Raw genomic sequence first — 21,339 nt, 5'->3', positions numbered from 1 at the left:
TCCCTGAAACGGGGGAAGGGTTGGGGTATGGATCTTCCCGATGAGTCAGAAGCATTGACCCCTGACTCTACCTGTTTCTGTAGATTCCTTCCTCTGAGCCAAGCTCTCCCATTCCGTACGTGTGTTCCACTCCGTTCCCAGGTCTTTTCTCAGGATATCCGTAGGTACGTTCAGAACCGATTAAATAAAACCAAGCAGAGACACCAGAGTGGGCCAAGGAAATTAATGCCCTCCTTACTAAAAATATACATGATATGACATTTTACCAACACGGCCAACGGACAATTCCTACAACCGCATAGCTTACCAACAGTCTTTATTTCCAGCTTCGTTGTTGCCTTATTGCACCAGTTCTCGTTTATACACGATCTCCTTGAAATGATTTAAATTATAAATGAGCAATCTTTTCCAAAATCTTGAGCTAAAACAAAGTAAGTTCATCATGAAACTCCTCTGTCTTTCTTCTCCTCAAGCATCCACTTGAAAGGGAGGAAAGGGAGCAAGCTAAATCCAGCGCACGATTTTTTTTTTTTTTTCTAGACGTTCTCGCAGGGTTCTCAGTTGAATTACTGGTCTGTTTGCTTGCTTGGTTGTTTTGTGTTTGCTTGAATGTTTACCTTCAACTGGGATTTCTGGAAATCAGCATGCGAGGGGAGGGGATGGCGGAGGCGAGCGGCATCGAGAGGAGATTATACCCTTGTGTCCTCCAAAAACTGAAATTGTTTGAGCACTTAATTCTATACAGATCTGCACTGAACTTCAGAACACTTTGGAAATCTGAGACCTAATGAAATTCGTTAGGAAATTGTAAGTGTGCTAATGAAAAAGAGTCACTTAAGGATGAATAATGGTCACAATGTAGGCTTTTACCTTTACATGCTATTTACATTTAGCTTATGATCTTTAATAATGAATATTTTCCTCTGAAACTATTACTGTGCACTTACTATTTCATATTTACATTAATTAAGTCATACTAACATTATTATGAAACTAAGTAAAAGGCAATAAAATGCTAGGTTTTTTGATCGCATGTGTAAGGGAAGCTCCAGTAAGATATTTAGAAACCGAAGCCACGACATGGTATCAGGTCGTCTTTGGAGACTCTGACCTTCCGTGAGGGCAGCGAGTCGCTGGCGGCCGTGTCCAGGGCATGCCCCTCCAGCACCGCACTGGTTTACAGACCCACGACCTGAAAGATGTATTTATTACCCAGAATAAAATGCTAGCTAAAAACAGAAAGGAGGGTGAGGTTTTTTTACATAAACATAAAATTGTTTATTTCTTCCCGTGAGCCCTTTGTCTCCTTCAAGGTCGCATGCATGACTTAGGAAGAAAGTCCATACGAGGTCATAAAACTTGAACCAAACCTACATTTCCTCGCTGTCTCGATTGGCCTGGTTAATGAGACATTGATAGGAAAGTGTTACGCCCCTAAGGAAACTGTTAACCGCACTCTCCCTGCACCAAACCACCACAGTCACCATCTGTGGACGATCTGTGCTGCTGGTTTTCAAAAACTGGCTCAAAAACGACGTTTTGCAGCCTTAGATGACAACCTGGTCTGAGCTTTCCCTTAGAAATATCTTCTGGAGCTGTTTTCTGCACATTGACGAAGCGTGGTCAATTCTGGATTAGAGAAATAACTTTCCTAGCAATAGCGTTGCATCTCTGGCATCTGGCATTCACGTTCGACCCGTGGTCCGCTCTGCTCCTCCCTCGACCGGCGGTGCAGAGCGCCAGCAGGGCTGTATAAAACCATCACCTCCTGATTTTGTTTATGCATGCACAGCATCCTAAGATCCTTCCTCTGGTTCCGAGTACAGATGAAGAAATCAAGACAAATGGTTGCTCCAGCAGCTTCTGAAACATTTTTGTTTTATTGCCCATCTCCCCTGTCGGGTGGGATCCCACCATTCTGGTTCATTTGCTTACAGTGCCTTCTAAGAGTTCAGCTTGTTGCAGAGAATCTCCAGGTCGGTGTGCTGTGGAGCGGTGTCGCAAGATGCCAAACTCCAGCAGCGCTAAAACTTTGCACCTAATGCCGTAAACAGTTACGGCGCCCGGCGGGACAGACACGGCCCTGCAGAGTGCACGGGGGACGCTGTGCTCCCCGTGGGATGTAACAGAGCGGCAGGCGGGGGTGGGGGGGATCACCGAGAGGCTTGCTCTCTTAGAAGGTCACTGTGTCATCATTCTTTATGTTGATTTCTTTGAGCAACACAGCTTGTCATGTAACACACGGGAAAACGATCAGGAACGAAGGTAGGGATAGTCTCTCTCTTTTTTTTTTTTTTTTTTTCATTTTTTTCCACCAGCAAAGAACATAAAATATTTTATGATTCGCGATGACACCGTGTAAGGTCAAAAAAAAAAGAAAAAAGCCTACCCCAAAACCCAAGAGGTACCTACGCAAGTCAATGTCACAGCCTCTCACCCCTGACACCTGCTGATTTTCTTTATTTATCAAGGTCTCTTCAGGTTGTTAATGAATCACATTTGTCTTCGATGGGTAAAAAAGAAAAAAGAAAAAGAAAAAAAATTTCATTCTCTTGACACCTGTTGTCGCTTTTAGATCCCTCGAGAGCAGAAAAGAAAGAGAGCAAGTGTCCCACCCCGGGGTGTGATGGAACTGGCCACGTAACCGGGCTTTACCCACATCACCGCAGTCTATCTGGATGCCCGCACAAAGATAGGGTCCCTCCGGAAAGTAAGTCCGTGTTCCGCCAATGCCCGTGGGGGCGCGCACGCCCACGGCCCTGTCTGTGTCACCCACGTGCCTGTCATCCCATGTCAGTGCAGCTCCACCTCGAACCCCGTCTCCTCCCCCTCCTGTCCTGACGGGCACCTCAGCCAGGACGAGCTGTCCCTATCGCTAGATGGCCCAGGACGGCGGTCCACCCTGCCCCTGGCGCTGTCCCTCGCGGACGGGCCGGGGGGGCCCCAGGCACGTCGCCAGCCCCCTCGCCTCTCACAAGTCACCCAAGAGAATTCAGATAGTCTCGGGACGGCCCGTGCGGAGCTGAGCTCCCATGACCCCCCAAGGGACAGGAGCTTGAGCCTCCTCTTGCCCGGTTATGGAGACTTCTGTACGGACGAGCCAGTACGGAGAGTTGCATTTTATTGCATTTTGCTTGTGAGGTCTGTTCCGTGTCACGGCTGTCCCCACATTTCCACGCAACGAGACCTTAGGTGAGGACGTTGAACTCGGGCGGGTCTTTTTAATCAGCCAATGTTCTGAGACCATCCAGCTGATTCTGAGCACAGCTGAACTCATTCTGGGACCGGAATGACGCATCATTTCTGAAACCTCTTTTGTTTGCCCTCCTCTCAGCACAGGAAGTGAGCCGGCTACTCAAAAACCGTTAGTATTGATTGCTCAGGGGAAAAGGCACCTTTCAGAAATGACGAGATGAGTCTAGGGTCCTATGTTGAGCCTCAGGTATGTCCAGGGTTTCCCTCATGAGCTCAGACACCGTTTCCAGCAGGCGAAGTGCAATAGCTTGGCCGGGCCGCGTCAGGGGGGCCCGGTGACCCTTTGGAGGAGTCTTTGAGGGGGGTCCCGCCAAAATGGCTCACTTCGGAATTCCGAGGTGCAAATCTGTCCGAACAAAGAGAGGTTCCTAGCGGCCCCTGAGGCTCAGAAACAGCTTCAGCGGAACATTTCCAGGGGCGATAGAAGCTTTGTGCCTCCAGGTTTCTGAGCGGCTGTTGAGCACGAGAAGCCCGTATTTCTGATAAGTGCCCGGCGAACAAACGTGCAGAGCCGGGAAGGAAGCCACTCGAGTGCAAGGCCGTGCCCGTGTGTTACATGAGCAGGGAGCCAGCATGGTCTGAACGCAGCAGCTTCCGTGGCTGAGCGCCAGCGCGCGGCCTCCCTCACTCCCCAGCGAGCCCGCCCTCGCCCCCCTTCCCGGGTGAGCTCGGTGCCCGGCCAGCTGAAGGCCCTCGGTGTCTTCAGAGCAACGCGAGCCGGCACCGACCTGCCCAGCGGGGAGCAGGCCCAGGCCTGAGGCCCCGGCTGCCAGGGTCCCCTCCCGCCTGCGCGCAGAGGGCCTGGCTCTGTGCCCCGGCCCCAGGCCTGTCGGGCTGGGCCCTGGCCCCCTCGGCCCTCCCGGCCCCCCGAGAGCCCGCCTCTGACCTCTGAGGGCGCCGCTGCCTTGGCAGTCCTTCTCCAAGGCGCATGTTTCCGCCTCCCGAGTAGACACCCTGCTCCTTCCCTGGGCTGGGAAATGCCCCCGACTCCTTATTTTCGCAGGGAAAGTCTGAATGTGGAAGGAATGGGGCTGTGCTCCACGCAGCTGCATGGGGCCCCTGGGCCCGGGGTCGGACCCGGGCTCTCCTTGGTCCCGGGGTGGGGGGAACGCTCCACACCCAGCCGGGGAGCCCCTTGCCGAGCTCCAGCAGAAAGCCGCTTCCAAATACACACCATACAGCTCTTCAGAGACCCTAGGAATTTAAAAGGACAAAAACAATTAGACTCCTCAGATGCAGGTCTTCCTTTTAGGCTTAGATTTTTTCCCATTTTTTTCTGGGCCAGCCTCCCCCAGTCACCGTTTCTGGCCCGTCGAAGGCAGTCTGTAGCATGCTGAGCTAGAAGCAGAGGGCTCGCCGCCCGGTGGTTCTGGCCCTCGGCAGCCGAGAACGGGCCGGGCACTCAACACAGCAGGTGACCACAAGGCTAGGGGCTCCCCAGCCGGTCCGGCTCCCCGAGGACACACCGGCTCCACGGGGTGGCACCTGAGCAGGTCCTGAGGGACAGGGAGGGGCCCGGGCTGGTCAGACGGCTGGACACCAGGGGTGACGGAGGCCGGGGCCAGGGATGGACAGTCTGGGACGAGGTCAGGACACACTGCAGACATGGGCAGGCAGGAGGATGGGTGATGGAGGGCTTGGAGGTGACCCCAGGACGCCCGCCAGGCCAACACAAGGACACTCTCCACCAACAGACATAGTGATGGAGAAATGGGCCCCACCTTAGAAGACACGGCAGCTTGGGCTCTCCGGGTGGCTGGAAGTGCAGCGTGGTGCTCCTGCGGGCTTGGGGGAGGCTCCAGGGTCTGGGTGGGGTCGGGGATGGGGCAGCTCTCGGGACCTGATTTCCAGCCAGGACTCACGGGATCCAAGGATGAGGTTGTCCAGACAGGAGGCACGAGGCAAGAATGAACAGGAGCCAAAAACAGGAGTTTGGGGCATGAGCATATAGAACATGAGGCTGAGGAAGAGGGAGCAAAGGGACGCAGGAGAGCACGGTGGTTCTGGAAAGGTCCGGCCCACGTGGGGAGGCCTGAGAAGGTGGTCGGAGGGGACGGGCGGCCGAGGTCACTGCCACTGAGGCTCAGGCGCAGAGAAGGGAGGGTGGGAAGGATGAGCGGCAGGTGCAGCGGTGGCCTGAGGACCGCGGGGCCGAGGCAGACCCCGAGCGCAGGTGCGGCTCCCAGATGGCAAGAGGGAGTCCGCGTCTCCACGCGGCGGGGAGTGTGCAAGGCTCCGCTCTCTCTACGGAGAAGACCAGGTTTTGGAAAGTGTAGCGTCCCCGGGAAGGAAAGATGCGCTGATTTGAGAGGAAGCTGTGTTGCGGGGAGGGTTTCCGAGAGGCCCCGACGGGAGGATGGATGACGGAGGTGAAGCGGGAGCCCGGAGGGAGGAGCGCAGGCCCCGGGGGGGGGGGGGGGTGGCGAGGCCTCAGGGGCGATGGGCAGCAAGCAGGCAGGGCCCAGGGCGGGGGCCCGGGAAGGAGGCCTCCTGACGCCCCCCAGCCGGCCCCCGACACACAGAGCCAAGGCCGCTCACCCTCGTCCATCGGTGCTGACCGAGTGACGGACACACGTCAGGATGACACGGGAGCACGAAACTGTAAAGGTGAAGCCAGAAGCACTCGCTCCGTAAGGACCTGGTCAGGAGGGAGCACGGCGCCCGAGGGGACAGCGTGCAGCCTCCAGGGAAGAGGGAGATGGTTCTAGAGGAGCAGAACCGTAGAGATACACCCCCAGCGGGCGGACTTCGCTTTTCCCGGCCTCCTATGAGGTGAACCCCGGGTGCTGCTATGGTGCACACAGTCGTGCGGGGCCAGTGCTGGGCTCGGTCCTCCTGGCTTCCCACCGGCACCTGTTCCCCCAGAGCAGCAGCCGCTGACGGACACGCGAACTGTCCAGGCCCGCGACCGCCGCGGGTGACAGGCCTCCCACCCCTCTGGCTGCGGCGCCCGGCCCTGGGGCGTCCCCCTGCCGACCTCACGGGGTGAAGGCCACACAACAGTCGCTGTTCTAGCTCGTCCCTTTGGCAGGATAGTAAGATACCTGATTCCCGGATGAAAAGTCATCGTTTAATTCGTTTTATTTAAAAACCAGGTTGGGGGGGTCTCCATTCCCCAGGACCCCGTGGCTTCATCGCACCGGGTGCGCCCGGAGCACAGGCAGGTGTCCCCAGGCCCGATGTCCGTGCTGGTACACGGCCGCCCGCTAGCCAGTGCCAACCTGCGGGAGATGTAGGGAGGCCCCGCTCCCCTGCCCCGAGTGGAGCTGGGCGACCGAGCCCCACTCCGCGGCCCCCACCCGGCGCGCCCCGCTTTGCATGCCACCGAGGTGGACGCGACCTTCTTCCTACGTGTGTTTTCCCGACCATGCCCATCACAGACGTGTGTAGGCCTGTCCGTCATAAACTAACCCTCCTTCGTTAGAGTGATTGATATTCTTGTACTCGGACCATTTCTGTGTTTTAATGCTGGGCTGTCTTCTCTGCCTCTCCTTGTCAAGTTCTTGCCATGCATGAGAATGTCCTCAAGTGTCCCACTCCGGGCTGCACAGGGCGAGGGCATGTAAATAGCAACAGGAACTCTCACAGAAGGTAAGCAACGCGCTCCTGTGCCCCCAGACGCTGCGGGGACGGTCCCCGACAGCCACACCCCTGCACACCTCCCCTCCCTGCCCCGGGGACAGGGTGTTCATGGGGAGCTCGTGGGGGCCGTCCCCGACAGCCACACCCCTGCACACCTCCCCTTCCTGCCCCAGGGGACAGGGCGCTTGCGGGGAGGGAGCTCGTGGGGGAAGACAGCGCGTGGGGAAGGCAAATCCCAGGCCCCCTTCCTGCAGAGCGGACTCTTCCCTGGTCCCACCCCCGGTGCCCAGTGCCCTCCAAGGCGTCCCCGGGGCATGATACCCAAGGCGGAGCGGCAGCCACCCGCAGGGCGCGCTCGGTTCCCCAGGGTGCGCTCGGTTCCCCAGGGTGGGGAGGAGCCGTGCTGTGTGCACCGTGCACGGAGGGCTCACAAGCACGAGCTCTCGATGGTGTGTGACCGGCTAGGGGCCCCTGAATCCCTGCCGAAGCCCCAGCCAGCAGCGTGGACACCAGCCAAGTGGGAGCAGATGCCGGGAGTGCAAGTGCGCGGCCGTGAGCCGGGTCCATAGGCGCGCTCGGGACCACACTCTTGTTCTGGACAAATTCCAGCCCTTTCCTTTCCTATTTTGACCTCTACTAAGTTGCTCCTCATGCTCAGATCCTTATCAAATTCCTCTTTATCAACCGCCAGAGAGATTCTGTTCCAATGTGTCCCTGCTTTCAGCCTCACAAGCTCACGTAGAACTTTAAGTGAAGGAAACCGTTATGAGTTCCACCTTGGTTTTTGCCTGCCCGCCGGGTAAAGTGGGGGCCTAGTGTTAAACTCACAAGGAGACGCACCACAACCGGCCAAAGCGCTATGGTCAGCGGCCCTCACAGGGTCAGCCGAGAGCTCCCGGCGCCCCCCGGCGAGCTGCTGTTCTTGGGCTTTGGGGGATCTCAGCCTGCCCGGGCGGCTGTCCTCCTCTCCAAAGATAGCCTGGAATGGAGCCCGTGTCCTCTTGAGCGACGCCGAGTCTGGCTCGCTACCCCCAGTTGGGGCTGAGTGTGAGCTATGCTTGGTGTGGCCTTGAGCGTTGATGGCTGGAGACCAAGAGGAAACCCTCACGGTGCACCCATGCTCACCCCCCCCGCCCTGTCCACCCCCCAGGAAAGCCCTCGGCAGGCGTGGGGAGCTGCGGCAGGGTCTTCTCGAGCCTCCCGAGGGAGAGTCCGGAGGGGCGAAGGGGGCGCAGAGCCCCCGCGGATGGCCACTAACCCCCTTTCTGTGCCTGCAGCCTCTCTGGATGCCCTATTGCTGCTGCAGAGAAACTGGCAAAGGCCCAAGAGAAGCACCAGAGCTGCGACGTGTCCAAGTCCAACCAGGCCTCAGACCGCGTGCTAAGGTACCAAACGCGAGCATGTCGTCTGGGAACACCTGAGTGTAGGCGGCCCCGGGGCCCTGGGCAAGGCAGATGGTCTGGCCAGGTGGCGGGGCCACAGGTGGTCGCCGAGCGGCTAAGGGAGCCCCCCAGGGGCCACTCCCCCGCTGTGTCCGCCCCCTGTAAGGTGTTAAATGAGACACGTGGAAACGTGTTCCTGGTTTTCTCTCTGGCCTGGAAAATGTTTCGTGATTCTCTGAACACTCGAGGGCGGGGAGCTCTGCGCCGCAATACGCTGCCCGGGGTGACCCTTCCTCGAGTGGAGGACAGGGCGTGGTGCCGGCTGCACCCGGGGGCCTAGGCGCTTCTCCCCTCCGGGGCCCCAGACACCATGAGGGGCGTGGGCAAAGCATCACCGCCCCCATCCGACCCACGGGAGCCGCACGCAGGGCAGCGGCTCGGGGACTTCCCTGAACAGAAGGACCTCGCAGATCACCTGGCCCAACCCACTGTCTCAGGTTCAGAAAGGGAGATTCTTGGGAAGGGCGGAGGGAGAAGCCCCCGTCCCGGATCCCGCCAGCAGCTCTTCTTTCCACTCACTCCCTTCGAACCCCGGGGGCCGCGCGGCCCTCAGTCCAGACTCGTCAGCGGAGACCGTGGCACAGGCACGCCCCGCGTCCTGCATGGTCTCCCTCCGGCCGCAGCGGGGAGCAGGTGCCCGGGCGCGGGAGGCAGGCTCCCACCCAGAGGCGTTGGGTGGGTTCCAAGCTTCGGGGTTACAGCGGGAGCGCTGAGGGCACGCACGCACGCAAGTTTGCTTTCCTTATGCCTTTAGGATAAATCACTTGGGAAAAAGCACTGTTTAAGTGTCAGGAACACCTGCGTGGTTCTGTTGTGCATTATTTAAAGCTTTCTGAAAAGATTTTACCCCAGTCGGTACAGACCCTCTTGTCCCTCAATAGAAAAGTTAATTGGATCTTGGGCAGCCCGGGGGGCTCAGCGGTTTAGCGCCACCTTCCGCCCAGGGCGTGACCCCGGGGTCCTGGGATCGAGTCCTGCATTGGGCTCCCTGCAGGGAACCTGCTTCTCCCTCTGCCTGTGGCTCTGCCTCTCTCTGTGTGTCTCTCATGAATAAATAAATAAATAAAATCTTTAAAAAAAAAAAAAAGAAAGAAAAGTTAAAATCTCTCTTTTAAAAAATTTTAGTTCTTTATCTGAGAGAAAGAGATAAACTGTGCGTGAGCAGGAGCAGGGACAGAGGGAAAAGCAGGTCCCCGCTGAGCAGGGAACCCAATGCAGGACTCGACCCAGGACCCCGGGATCGTGACCTGAGCAGAAGGCAGATGCTCAACCCCCTGAGCTGAACCCCCCCCCCCCCAGGGGCTCTGAAAAGTAATAATCTTCATGGAAAATGAGAAATACTTAAGTAGGCCAAAATAAGAAAATAAAAACCATTTATAACTCCTATTTAGAGATAAAGCCTCACCAAATGCCAGTGGGTGCTCTTCTGGGTGTCTCGGCGTGGGAGCTAGCCGCATAACACACCCCCCACGGCCCGCGGCCCCCACCCCACTTAGTTACGGGGCGAGAAGCCTCCCCTGGGGCTCCATCCTCCCCGCAGGCATGGGGCTGACCCCAGATCCGAGGGTAGCTAGGGAGCCGCCGGAGCTGGGCACGGCCGTCCCCTCCGCAGACGCCACCCGGGGCCAGAGGGGAGCCTGGCCTGCACCTCCTGGGGACCCTCCCGGCAGGCTGAGCGTGGATGCGTCCCTGTGGCAGACCCCACCTCGCCCAGACACGGGCCTCCCTCTGATATGGAGCCTGAAGCAACGGCCTTTGTTTTTTTTACCTTATTTCTGTGGCTTCGTGGCCACAGGGCCCTTTCCACGGGCCGAAGTCTCGGAAAACCACAGCAAAGGATAGACGGACGACGAGTGTGCGCCGAAGTGGTGCATCTACCAACACCGTGCCTCTGGCGGGGCGGGCGGGACGGGCAGGAGGGACCCGCAGCAACCGCGGCCTGGCCTCCGGGGCTGTCCCATGCTCCTGAGCACCCATGTCCCGGGATGGGAGGACCTGGTCTCCGTGGGGCCGGAGGGAGGCCCGGAGGGAGGAAGAGAGAACTGCTTTAGAGCCGCACTCGTTGAAGAAGCTGAAACACCTTCCAGCCGAGTGCCCAACTGGGAGACCTCAAGGCTTCCAATTCCGTTCCAGTTCTCCCGCCCCTGGCCGCAGGGAGTGGACCCCCATCACAGCCTCAGTTGGACACCGGGGACCCCTGTCACCCCTGCCTCTGCTCCAGCCCCGCTCCTTCAGAGCTGGTCCTGATCTCTGACTGCTCGGGGACCGTGCCTCCCACAGCCTTGCCCGCTGCACAGAGCCGACCCCCCACCTGGTCCCAGGCTGCCAGGTCCCGCAGGCCCCGGGGATGCTGTTGGCGCCCCTGCTCCTCAACTTTGACCTCTGTGGCTCCTTTCCCTGGATCTTAACCTGTACAGCACACCCTACACCTGGACCCTTAAAACAGCATCACACTCTGCATGCTGCCCAGAAACTCAAGGCAAGGGTTTGGTTCCCTTATGTGCCCCCACATTACCCACAATGCCTAAGGGGCGTCCACCCGGTCACCGCAGTATTTCATTGATTTGACAAGAATAGGCTGCGTTAATGAAATCAAAATAAAGGTGTCGGTGATCTGATAAAGGTGTTAGCACGAGGGGAAGCTGGGTGAAGAGCAGAGGTAGCCCCTCCTCTCAGCGTGTCTGTAAGTCTACGGTCATTTCCCAAAATAGTTTCACACTCTCTCCCACGTTACGCACAACTGGGTGGACACACAAAACAAGGTAGACTATTGAGGACTGAGCAGTAACCGAGCGCTCCTCCGTGTCAAGACTTTATTCCCAAGTCTGGACAGCTGGGTGACTACCCGGTAAACATCTCATGCGTTCCATTGTCACGTCCAGCCATGAACCATTCATCTCATTTTGGGTCAGCCCATGTCCCTAAGAGGTTTTCTACATTTCTTCCTTTTTTAAAAATTATTTTAAATTAAATATGTATTTATTCATGAGAGACACAGAGAGAGGCAGAGACAGAGGCCAAGGGAGAAGCAGGCTCCATGCAGGGAGCCCGATGCGGGACTCGATCCCAGGACCCTGAGATCATGCTCTGAGCTGAAGACAGACGCTCAACTGCTGAGCCACCCAGGCGTCCCTTTTTTAAATTTTTTTTTTTTAATTTTTTTTTAAGGCAAATGTCTTATTGGCTCACGCCCTGTGTTGTAACTCTTACTCTCTGAACCGGTGTGAAAAGAACACGTGGATGCAAGGTCCTTCCCGTCCTCACACCGCCCGAGTCCCACCCAGCCAGCCAGGGCTTCAAACAGAAAAAGAAATAAGAGAAAAAGCAAAATATCTTATTTTCTTCTTAACTGTGCCTTTTGGCCGTCAGGCTCAGGCAGACAGCCTGTTTGGTGCCGCGTCATCCCAGCACACGCGGTCGTTCTGGGGCGGGTGGATTTGAGCCGCAAGCCCTCACCTCCACGCGCACCGCGTCTTAGCTGCAGCCACGAGAGAGCAAGCTGCCGATTGTTTCTTGTTTGTTCACAGGCCAATGTGTTTTGTAAAGCAGCTCGAGATCCCTCACTACGGCTACAGAAACAACGTCCCCACGACCACGCCTCGCTCCAACCTGGCCAAAGAGCTGGAGAAGTATTCCAAGACCTCGTTTGAGTACAACACTTACGACAGCCATACTTATGGCAAGCGGGCCATAGCTCCCAAGGTGCAAACCAGGGATATATCCCCCAAAGGATATGATGGTAGGAGGTGCACACTCTTCTACGTGAGAGTCACGCTTGCCGTTAATAATGTTGTTGTTGTGTGTATCCGTTTCCTACAAACCAGTCGAGCAGGTGGTCACTTGACGGGTGCCCCAGAAAGCCGACCCCAGGCGGGGGCGCGCTCGTGTGCTCACGGGCCTGGGTGAGCCCCGCCTGCAGGAGGGAGGAAGATGCCCGCCCCTCAGTGTTTCCAAAGCAGCACGTTCTGGCCGCTTTCAGAATGTGCAGAGAGCCGTCGGCTCACCTGCTTCCTTCCCGATGTTGCCTCGGAGGTGTCCTTGCACTTCCTGTAGACGAGGGCCCAGCACCCATCAACCTGGGACCGCCAGAGGGAGCACCCGGAGTTCTTGGCCCTTTTGGGAAACCCTGCATTCCCTCGGAGTTCTCGATCTTGGATGCACATTAGATACATCTGGGGAGACGTTAAGCATCCTCATGCCCAGGCTGCACCCTGAACCAGTTAAATTGAAATCCCTGGGGGAGGGTGGGGGTGGGGGGCTGCCTCTATGGTGACATTCTCTAAGTGACTGGTGATTCTAAGGTGCACCCAAGAGCAGAAACTTCTGCTGGTGTCACCAGGCCTTCTCCCGGCAGATGCCGGCCCTGGCCTGTTTCCCCGTGGGGAGTGGGGCCGGGCAGGGCCTCCTTTTATGACCTAGCTACCGTGCATCCACCAAAAACAAAAAGCAGATAGAACCAATAAAAACCACCTGCTTCTCAGGGGGTAGCTTGCTTCCCCTCGTGGGTCCCGGGTCCTCTGCCAATGATTCGAGCTAGCCCCCACGGCTTCCCTGCGCTAACATGGTAAGTCGTTGAACGCGGAAGGGATGACTGCATTTCTCTGATGTCACATGCTTATCTAACCACATTTCTGATTCAAATTCTAGGATATATGGGCTGAGTGGGCAAATTTTCCTGACTGGGATGTGGGTTGTACATGTTTTGATGATTCTTAGGTCTTATCTGGGTGTTCTGTAGCAGAGACAAGGAGATGGGCTTTTAAAGATCTTTTAGTTCCTCTCTGAAAAAGATGTGTAATTAAAATCACAGCAAACAAAAAATATTTGTTTAAATCGAATGCTTGGGGGGCTCCAAAACCTCTTTACGATTCAATGTGAGTCGTTGCACATGTTTCTGAGTTATGTGAGTTATTCTTTGCCTTAATGACAATTAATATGTATAGTGGGTGAAATTTAGTATATCTTCAATGTATCGTATATTGATTATCCTCGTGTGTGTCAATTCTTAATATAGAGGAACAAAAATGTAAGTGGAAAAAAAGAGAGTGGCTTAGGGTATAACAGAAAATAATTTTTTTTTGTTTTATTTTATCATAATGATTTTCCGATTTACAGTTTGCTATAACTTTATCCATTTGATTGCAAACGAAGGATCAGAAAAATTGAATTCACATAATTAAAAATTACGCTTCTACCATTTCCAATTCAGCAATATTTCACAGTGATCTGGAGAGGAGTTCCACTAGATGTTGGTCTTCCCACAACTGTTTGCTGCTCTTGTTCTGTGGCCTGATTTCCTTGGCCTCGTCATATGGTTGGATTTTGGGTGAGGTCATAACCAGTAGGGCACATTTTCCTGCTTACAACACCCTTTGGTGGATAAGAAGTCAAACCTACAAGGGTCTATTCTCAGCTCTGCCATTTAGGAGCTGTGTGATATTTGGCAGATTAATCTTTCCGTGTGTTCGTTTCCCCAAGAACAGAGTGGTAGTAACAATTCCCATCCTTTGGACCCCATGGAGCTGTTGTGAGATCAGCTGACAGCTCTAAAGAGCTGGACAAACTTTTAATTACTGGCATTCATTCTTACCCACCCAGAAAATACCTGTTGTCGGAAACCTTACCTGAGCCAAGTTCTTCAACTGGCCCCGAAGGAACCCAGAATATGGAACAATATTAGGCCTTTAAGAAACCAGAAAAAGGGAGAGGGGGCAGGGAAAGAAAGGCAGCTTTTTACCATAACCTACTGAGAGGAGCATCAATGACTCCATTTCTTTCACACTAGATTCATCTGACAGACTTTTTAAACATTAAAGAAAGTTCCCAGTAAGGATGAGAGCGGCCAGGTCAGTTTCCTTGGTAGGATGTAAACTGAGAGCCGTCTCTGAAGCAGGCAACAGGCAGGAGACACCACAGAGTAATTGCGGTCTCTGGTCACCCTACAGGAATGTCCTCCTCATGGCTTGTTGCAGATGCAGAGAGCTGGGTCATTGCTCCTAAAGAGTAAGGGTGGAATGAGCCTACTGTAGGGGGAAGCATTACACTTGGGAACAAGGGGAAGGGCCATGGAGATGCCCAACAGGATAGAAAAATAGGACCTTTCTCCCCAGTCTTTGGATATCACACCTTAGATCCCACCACCTGTGCTGAAAAAAACACTCGAGGGATCCCTGGGTGGCGCAGCGGTTTGGCGCCTGCCTTTGGCCCAGGGCGTGATCCTGGAGACCCGGGATCGAATCCCATGTCGGGCTCCCAGCATGGAGCCTACTTCTCCCTCTGCCTGTGTCTCTGCCTCTCTCTCTCTCTGTGTGTGACTATCATAAATAAAAATAAAAATTAAAAAAAAAAAACACTCGACACACATTGTTTTACCTGCATGCATCCTTCCAGACACTGGCTAGTTGCTATCTTTCTGTCTGTCTGTCTATCCGGAAATCCATCCAATGACCCATCTATCCATTCATCCATCTATGTATCCCTCCATCTGTGCATCCATCCATCCACTCATCCACCCATCTACCCATCTGCCCATCCTCCCATTCACCCATCCACTCATTCATCCATCCATCCACCCATCCATCTGCCCATCCGCCCATCCACCCATCCACCCATTCATCTATCCATTCACCCATCCATCTGCGCATCCACCCATCCACCTATTCATCCATCCAGCCATCCATCCATCCATCTATCCATCCATCATCCATCCATCCACTCATCCACCCATCCACCCATCCACCCATTCATCCATCCACCCACCCATCCACTTGCCCATCCACCCATTCATCCATCCATCTACCCATCCATCTGCCCATCCATCCATCTGCCCATCCATCCATCCACCCATCCACCTATCCACCCATCCATCCATCTATCCATCCTTCCATCCATCCATCCACTCATCCACCCATCTACCCATCCACCCATTCATCCATCCATCCATCCCTCCACCCATCCACCCATCCACCTATTCATCCATCCATCCATCCATCTATCTGTTCATCCATGCATCCACCCAACCAACCACTTGGCTGTCTATCTATCATGTATCATCTATCTCTTCTTTCCCTCTGGAGGACAAGCTTTCAGGCAGAGTTGGAGAACAAACGGAAGACAGTGAGACATGCTCTCATGCAGACAGTGAAGCAAGGAATTCATTCTGGAGGAATTAGCAGGAGCTTTATCAAAATGGCTTTATCATGAGCTTGAGTAGAAATTATGCAAAGGTAGAAGATCCATGTGTTGGTAGGAAAGACCTGTGGCCTGGAGAGGTGCCTGAGAGCAGGGACGGGCACCTGTGGGACAGGTGAGGAGATGGCTGTGCGTCACCCACCATGCTGAGGAGCTTGAGGCACTCTCCTGTAAGATATGGAAGTCCACGTGCCAGGGCAGTGAATGAGGGAAGGCAGGAAAGGACAGAGGTTCCCAAATATGTATGTTGGCCTTGCCGTCTCCCTGCGCACCAGCATCTCCCCCAGCCTGTTGGTTACAGTGACCTAAGAACGGCTCTGATGTGTTGAAGTTGTTGGATAAAAAAGAAGAGTTTGTGACATGTAAAAATCATGTGAAGTTCAGATTTCAGTGTCCATCGGTAAAGCCACATGGGCCCCAGCCGCCTGCCTCCATTTGGTCAGTGACTGGTTTCACACAATGGCAGAGCCGAGTGGTTGTGCCAGAGACCATGGGGCCTGTAAAACCTAGACTATTGTCCAGTCCTTCTGGACTGGACAATGTGTCCACTGTAAGGACACATTATCTACCCCGTATGTTAATAGATAAGAAGGCGGACATTCCCAGGCAGAAACAGCTGCCAGACCCAGTGTAAGACATCTCCACACATGTCTCCAGGCGATACATCACTACCCCGAGCTTTGTCTAGACTCGCAAGTTCCCAGAGGCCCCAAGGGCTCCCCACATGAGCCTCCCTTTCTGTCATCCCCAACCTCCAAACTCTCCAAGCTAAACACTTCATGATGGGCTTTGAACTTCCTCTCTGCTCCCCAAACTCAGGGCCACCCTGAGGAGCTCAACCTCCCATCTGTCATCCCGGCCCCCGTCCAGGCCCCCTCCAGCAACGGCTCCCGGAACTGCTCAGGTGGCCGCCCAGTTCCCTCCTCACCCCTGCCCCCAGCCGGCGCTCCCCAGAACGCCCGCCCTCCTCCCCACCCCTGCTGCTGGGCCGCCCCACAGTCCAGCTGCCCCATAACGTCTCGACACTTGGTCCTCACTGACGCAGCCCGGCCCGCACTCAGCAGCCCTCCTCCTGACTTCACGATGGCGCCCGTGCAGAACCGGGCAGCTGTTCTCGCCCCCATGCAGCTCTGGGTCTCGCCTATCTTCCCGGGTAAACGGCCTATCTTCCCACTGGATTGTAAACCCCTGTCCTCAGATTAAACCCCACAGCGGCAATGCTGGCTGTGTAGACACTACTTACTGTCCTAGTGGGAGAGTGGACATGAAGAGTCCGTGCTGGGACTTGATGCATTAGGTCACGTGAGCAGAGTGTGTGCAGACCCCGTCTAACTGTATCCTCACGGGAAAGCTCCTCCTCCCACCTAGCACTGCATCCGCCTCGGTGCACTGATGACCGTGCAAACCTGCGTGGGCACCGTGAGAGTCGGTGCTGTGCTCGAGGGCGCACGGCCGTCCGAGTCCAACCAGGTCCGCCCACGGGGTAAACCCCCAGGGGGTGCCTCCAGACCGTCCTCTTTCCATGTGGTCCTCGTGGAAGTCTGGGCTGTAAGGACACATTATCTATCCCTTATGTTAATAGATAAGAAGGCGGACGTTCCCAGGAGAAGGAGACGTGCACATTTGGTGAGACTCTCCTGAGCAGAGCAGGGTCATAAGAAGGCTCTGGCTGGAACGTGGTCATTTTACTTTTTTAATTTGTCATCTTTAGCCAATAGAAATCCCGTGGAGTCGTTCTTTGTCCTGCAAGAGAGGGATAGGATGCTAGAAGAGGGGGTGTCTCAAGGCGACGCAAGGCCTGGAGGGCTGTCCCTGCAGCCGCACGCGGGGGTGGCACGACCAGGGACAGGTTGGCACCCAGAAGGACAGTGGCAGGGCCTGGCTGCCGGGTGACAGGAAAAGGAAATGCATTTTGTCGTGGTCAGTGGTCAGTGATGCTGGCTTTGGGAGCGGTTCACGAACAGGTGACAGTTACAAGGCCCGAGGACCCCCCCCAACTGACACGTGGAAGCGTCCGCACCCCCTTCCACTTGAACGAAACAAAGGCGTGCCTGCGCTCAGGGAAGGCCATACGCCCCTCCGGGTCAGGCCCGCCAGCCGATCGGCCCCAGGCCCTCCCCACTGGCCTTCTGCCCAGACCCACCGACGTGGCGCCGGCCCGGGACTCGACAGCCAGGGAAGGAGGCGCACTCTGCCCAGGGGTGGCTGCCGTTTGCTGTACAGACGATGCCCTGCTTCGTTCTTTTAGAAACTGCAATTTGCTCATTTCAAACTGAAATGGCCATTTTTCTTATTTATGTGCATTACATCTCTTTCCTGCCCCAGTGGCTAGCCCTCACCAGGGAAAGGACCCCTCCGAGGCACTGTGTCACCCCTCCCACAATCTTTACACTCCTATTCTTATTTCAAGACTGTAAATGGTGTAAAACCCCAGACTTCAGTCCCCACGCAGAGAACCACGAGCCGCTGCCCCCTGTGTGGCTCCCCAGGGACGGCCTCTCCGGGAGGGTCTCTGGGGCCCCACGGGACGCTCCGTGCCCACACCCCAGACCATGCCCCCCATCACGCCGCGCCATCCTCTGCATAGGCAAGGTGTGTCCACGGAGGGATGAGGAAGGGAGGTCATGTCGCAGACACAGCAGCAGGGGTGCTGGTTAGTCTTCGCGGAGCGGGACCCGGCCCGCACGGCTCTTCGTGCTGGGGGTCTCAGTGGTGCAGGCCACACTTTGGTCCACGCAAAAGGACTCGCCTGTGCGGTGGCTCTGTGACATTTGGTGGGGGTCTGGGGCCAGCGGCGCCCCTGAGGCTGTGTGTGCTGTGCCTGCATCTCTGTGCAACCCGGTGGCACAATGAAAGCACCGTCTTTGGTCCAAAGTGGAAAGGTACCAACGATGAAAGCTTAGGTACTTTTTCACTTGTAGCCGAATAAGGGGCTTTGGGCAATTCCTTGGTGTAGCTCGTGATGACCGACCGTGTGTGAGGCCAGCTGTTGAGCTCCGCTCTGCTGGCGCCTGCCCTTTGGGAGGAAGGCATTGTGCGTGTCCTCCGAAGGGGCTACTCGGGTTACAGAGGGCGGTGACAGCGCTGGACACCCAGGGCGAGCCGGCGAAGCTCGCTCTGGAAGGGACGTCCAGAGGTGCACCTGGGGTCGTACAAGAGTGGCTCGCAGGTGGAGACGTCTGGGGGGGTTCCTGCGCCCCCCCTCCCGGATCACCTGCTAATTCCTCCCTGTGCAGGGACTCCGGGGCGGGGGGGACCTGACCGTCCTGCAGGTGGGCACCCTGTGACCCTGCTGCCCTCGGCATTGGCCACCGGGCCCTAACAGGTCACCTGCAAACGTTGTCCCCACCCGTGGGCCGGAGGACACTTCCGGGGAAGACAACACTGGCTGCCCCGGGCCTGTGCGCCATGGGTGACGCAGGTTGCTCACAGGGTGCCCTGCCAGCCAGGCTCCATCCCTGCAGGGAGGCGAGGCAACATGTGGCATGCCCATGGCCACCCCGCCCCGCTTACCTGGGCTGGGCCCTCTCCCTGGGCAGGCCGGTTCCTCTGTGTGGCTCTTTACTAGACGCACAGGGGAAGATTTTTCTTGAGGAAAGGAGTGTTTCCATCACATGTGCCCAGCTGGCAGGCCTCCCCCAAAAGCACAGGAGCGTGTGAGGCTACACCACCTGCACACGAGACAGGGAGCCCCCGCTGACCACTGAGGCCCCTCCTGGCCAGGAGGAACGGCCGGCCTCTTGAGGGACGAGGTCTGTGGAGTCCCCCTCGCCCACTGAGCCGATGGGCAGTCATGATGGGGAGACCCCCCCACGGGCCTCGGCCAGGCCGGGGTTCCGGGCACTCCCCAATGTCAGGTGGCCAAGGCCTACTCGGGTGTGGCCAACGCAGCCATGTGTGGCCTGGCACAGAGGCGCCTGCGCCCCTGCTCCCCCAGCTGTGCCGGGAAAGGCCAGACGGGCTCTTCCCCCGACAGCTTGGGCACCGCGTGTCCCCAGGGCCGGCGGGAGGGGTATGCGGCGGGTGGCGGGGCACCGTGCCCTGCTCTGCTGTGGCCCCGGCGGCGGGGACCCAAGTCATCCGCGTCCCCGTGTCTCCCCAGCGAAGCGGTACTGCAAGAACGCCAGCCCCAGCAGCAGCACCACCAGCAGCTACGCGCCCAGCAGCAGCAGCAACATGAGCTGTGGCGGAGGCAGCAGCGCCAGCAGCACATGCAGCAAGAGCAGCTTCGACTATGCGCACGACATGGAGGCGGCCCACATGGCAGCCACGGCCATCCTCAACCTGTCCACGCGCTGTCGCGAGATGCCACAAAACCTGTCCACCAAGCCGCAGGACCTGTGCACCGCGCGGGTAGGCCCACCAGGGGGCACCCTTCTGCCGGGCCTGGGGGGGCGCATCCCCGAGCTCTCGGCCCCTGGAGCTTGGCTGCTGCACGTGCTGACACCCTGAGGCCTGCTCACTGGGTGGGGGGGGCAGCGTGGCTTCGCGGGGAGTGGGGCGCCTGGTTTGTGAACCAGGGGAGGTTGTCAGGCCTGTTGGACGAGACCAGTGCGTGGACCCTCCTCGTCAGGGTCCAGAGGACACCCAGGGACCGCACGCTGTTTCACAGGGCTGCACAGAAAATAAGAAGCTAATGGGGCCTACGCACCAGGAGGGTGGGGGCCCCGCTGTCAAAGAAGGCGCAGGACTGTCCCCTGGCTCCCAGGGGGTCGCTCAGGACTAGGAAAAAAGACAGTACGAGGACGGGTGGGCGGGTGGACCATGCTGTCCCCTCCTCTGCAGAAAACAAAGGGACCCCCCGCATTCCTAGGGCGGCCTGGCCATGCAGCAGGAGCGCCCGACCCTGACAGCGGGTGTCGGAAGGGATAGTAGTTTGTAAGAATGGAGAAAGGTCAGTCATTTCGTGCTTTGCAAGTGCTTTCTTTTCTATTAGTATTTTATTCCTAGACTTTGGGGCAGTGTCAGGGGCGTGTGCGGTCTCTGTGTCATCAGAGCCGCCGAAAGCCAAGGCTAGCATGGAAGAGGCAAGGAGAGAAAGGAAAAAAAGCAAGCAAGCAAGCAAGCAAGCAACCCCTTCCGATTTTGTCTCCGGCTTATCAAAGCCAAGACTGGGGGGACAGAGGCCAAGTGCTGCAGGCTCCGTCAGCGGCTCCGGCTCCCAGCAGCCTCCCTCCTCTGCTGCATCCAGAGGAAGGAGCCGCGAGACACCCGGAGACGCGGCAGCCTTCACGCCAGCCCTGGAGCCAGATCCTTGCTCGAGAGAGTGGAACTCTCCGGGAACGGGGTGGGGGGCGTTGGCACCTGTCTCGCTCCGTCCTCCACATGTCCTTCCTCGTGTCCCTCCTCCTGAGAGGCGAGCTCTGGAGACTTCTTCATCTGTTTGAAAGCATCATTTAAGAAAAAAAAAAAGAAAGAAAAAAGAAAACTCACCCCGTACCTCTTCACTTTTTTGAGCCGGTGGGCTAAATTGCGGGTTTGTGGAGATGCAGAGTGGGTCAGGTCGTGGAAGTACTTAGAACAGTGACTGCACATCTCCCTCCCCCAGGACAGAAAATACTCTTCATCACAGGACTCCGTGTTGGGAAGTGAATTCGGCTGCCCCTCCCCCCCACCCCTGCTTCCTCCGTGTCTCCCCCCTCCCCGTCCCCGGGTACTCACATCAGGGACACGGAAGGACAATGGTTAAGCGTAAACACGCATCTGTCTCTGATCTCTTAAATGTTATTTGAGCTGGAATAGAATCGAGATTAGGCGCTCGTTTGATTTTCCTCCGGCAAGGCTTATTTCTAAAAGCAGATCTGTATTGCAGAAAACAGAAGATAAAGATGGATGGTAAATACGCGGTAGGTCTGTGATAGGTAAATAG

At 56.5% G+C, this 21,339-nt stretch overlaps 1 protein-coding gene across 26 annotated transcripts in view; it reads left to right on the top strand.

Moving 5' to 3' along the window:
* The window catches only part of MYT1L (myelin transcription factor 1 like), a 404,498-nt gene that overhangs the window by 317,924 nt on the left and 65,235 nt on the right, over nucleotides 1-21,339 (top strand). For all 26 annotated transcript variants that reach the window (XM_049095648.1, XM_035700367.2, XM_025454778.3 and 23 more), the window contains 5 exons: nucleotides 2,576-2,710; nucleotides 6,756-6,846; nucleotides 8,115-8,222; nucleotides 11,807-12,018; nucleotides 19,573-19,823. In XM_049095648.1, the coding sequence (XP_048951605.1) occupies nucleotides 2,576-2,710; nucleotides 6,756-6,846; nucleotides 8,115-8,222; nucleotides 11,807-12,018; nucleotides 19,573-19,823 (797 nt within the window). The remainder of the gene's footprint in view (nucleotides 1-2,575; nucleotides 2,711-6,755; nucleotides 6,847-8,114; nucleotides 8,223-11,806; nucleotides 12,019-19,572; nucleotides 19,824-21,339) is intronic.

Source organism: Canis lupus, chromosome 17 (genome assembly GCF_003254725.2).
Source record: "Canis lupus dingo isolate Sandy chromosome 17, ASM325472v2, whole genome shotgun sequence".
In the NCBI taxonomy this organism is placed as follows: Eukaryota; Metazoa; Chordata; class Mammalia; order Carnivora; family Canidae; genus Canis; species Canis lupus.
The sequence above is the reverse complement of the archived record's forward strand: the minus strand, read 5'-3'. Positions and strand labels throughout refer to the sequence as shown.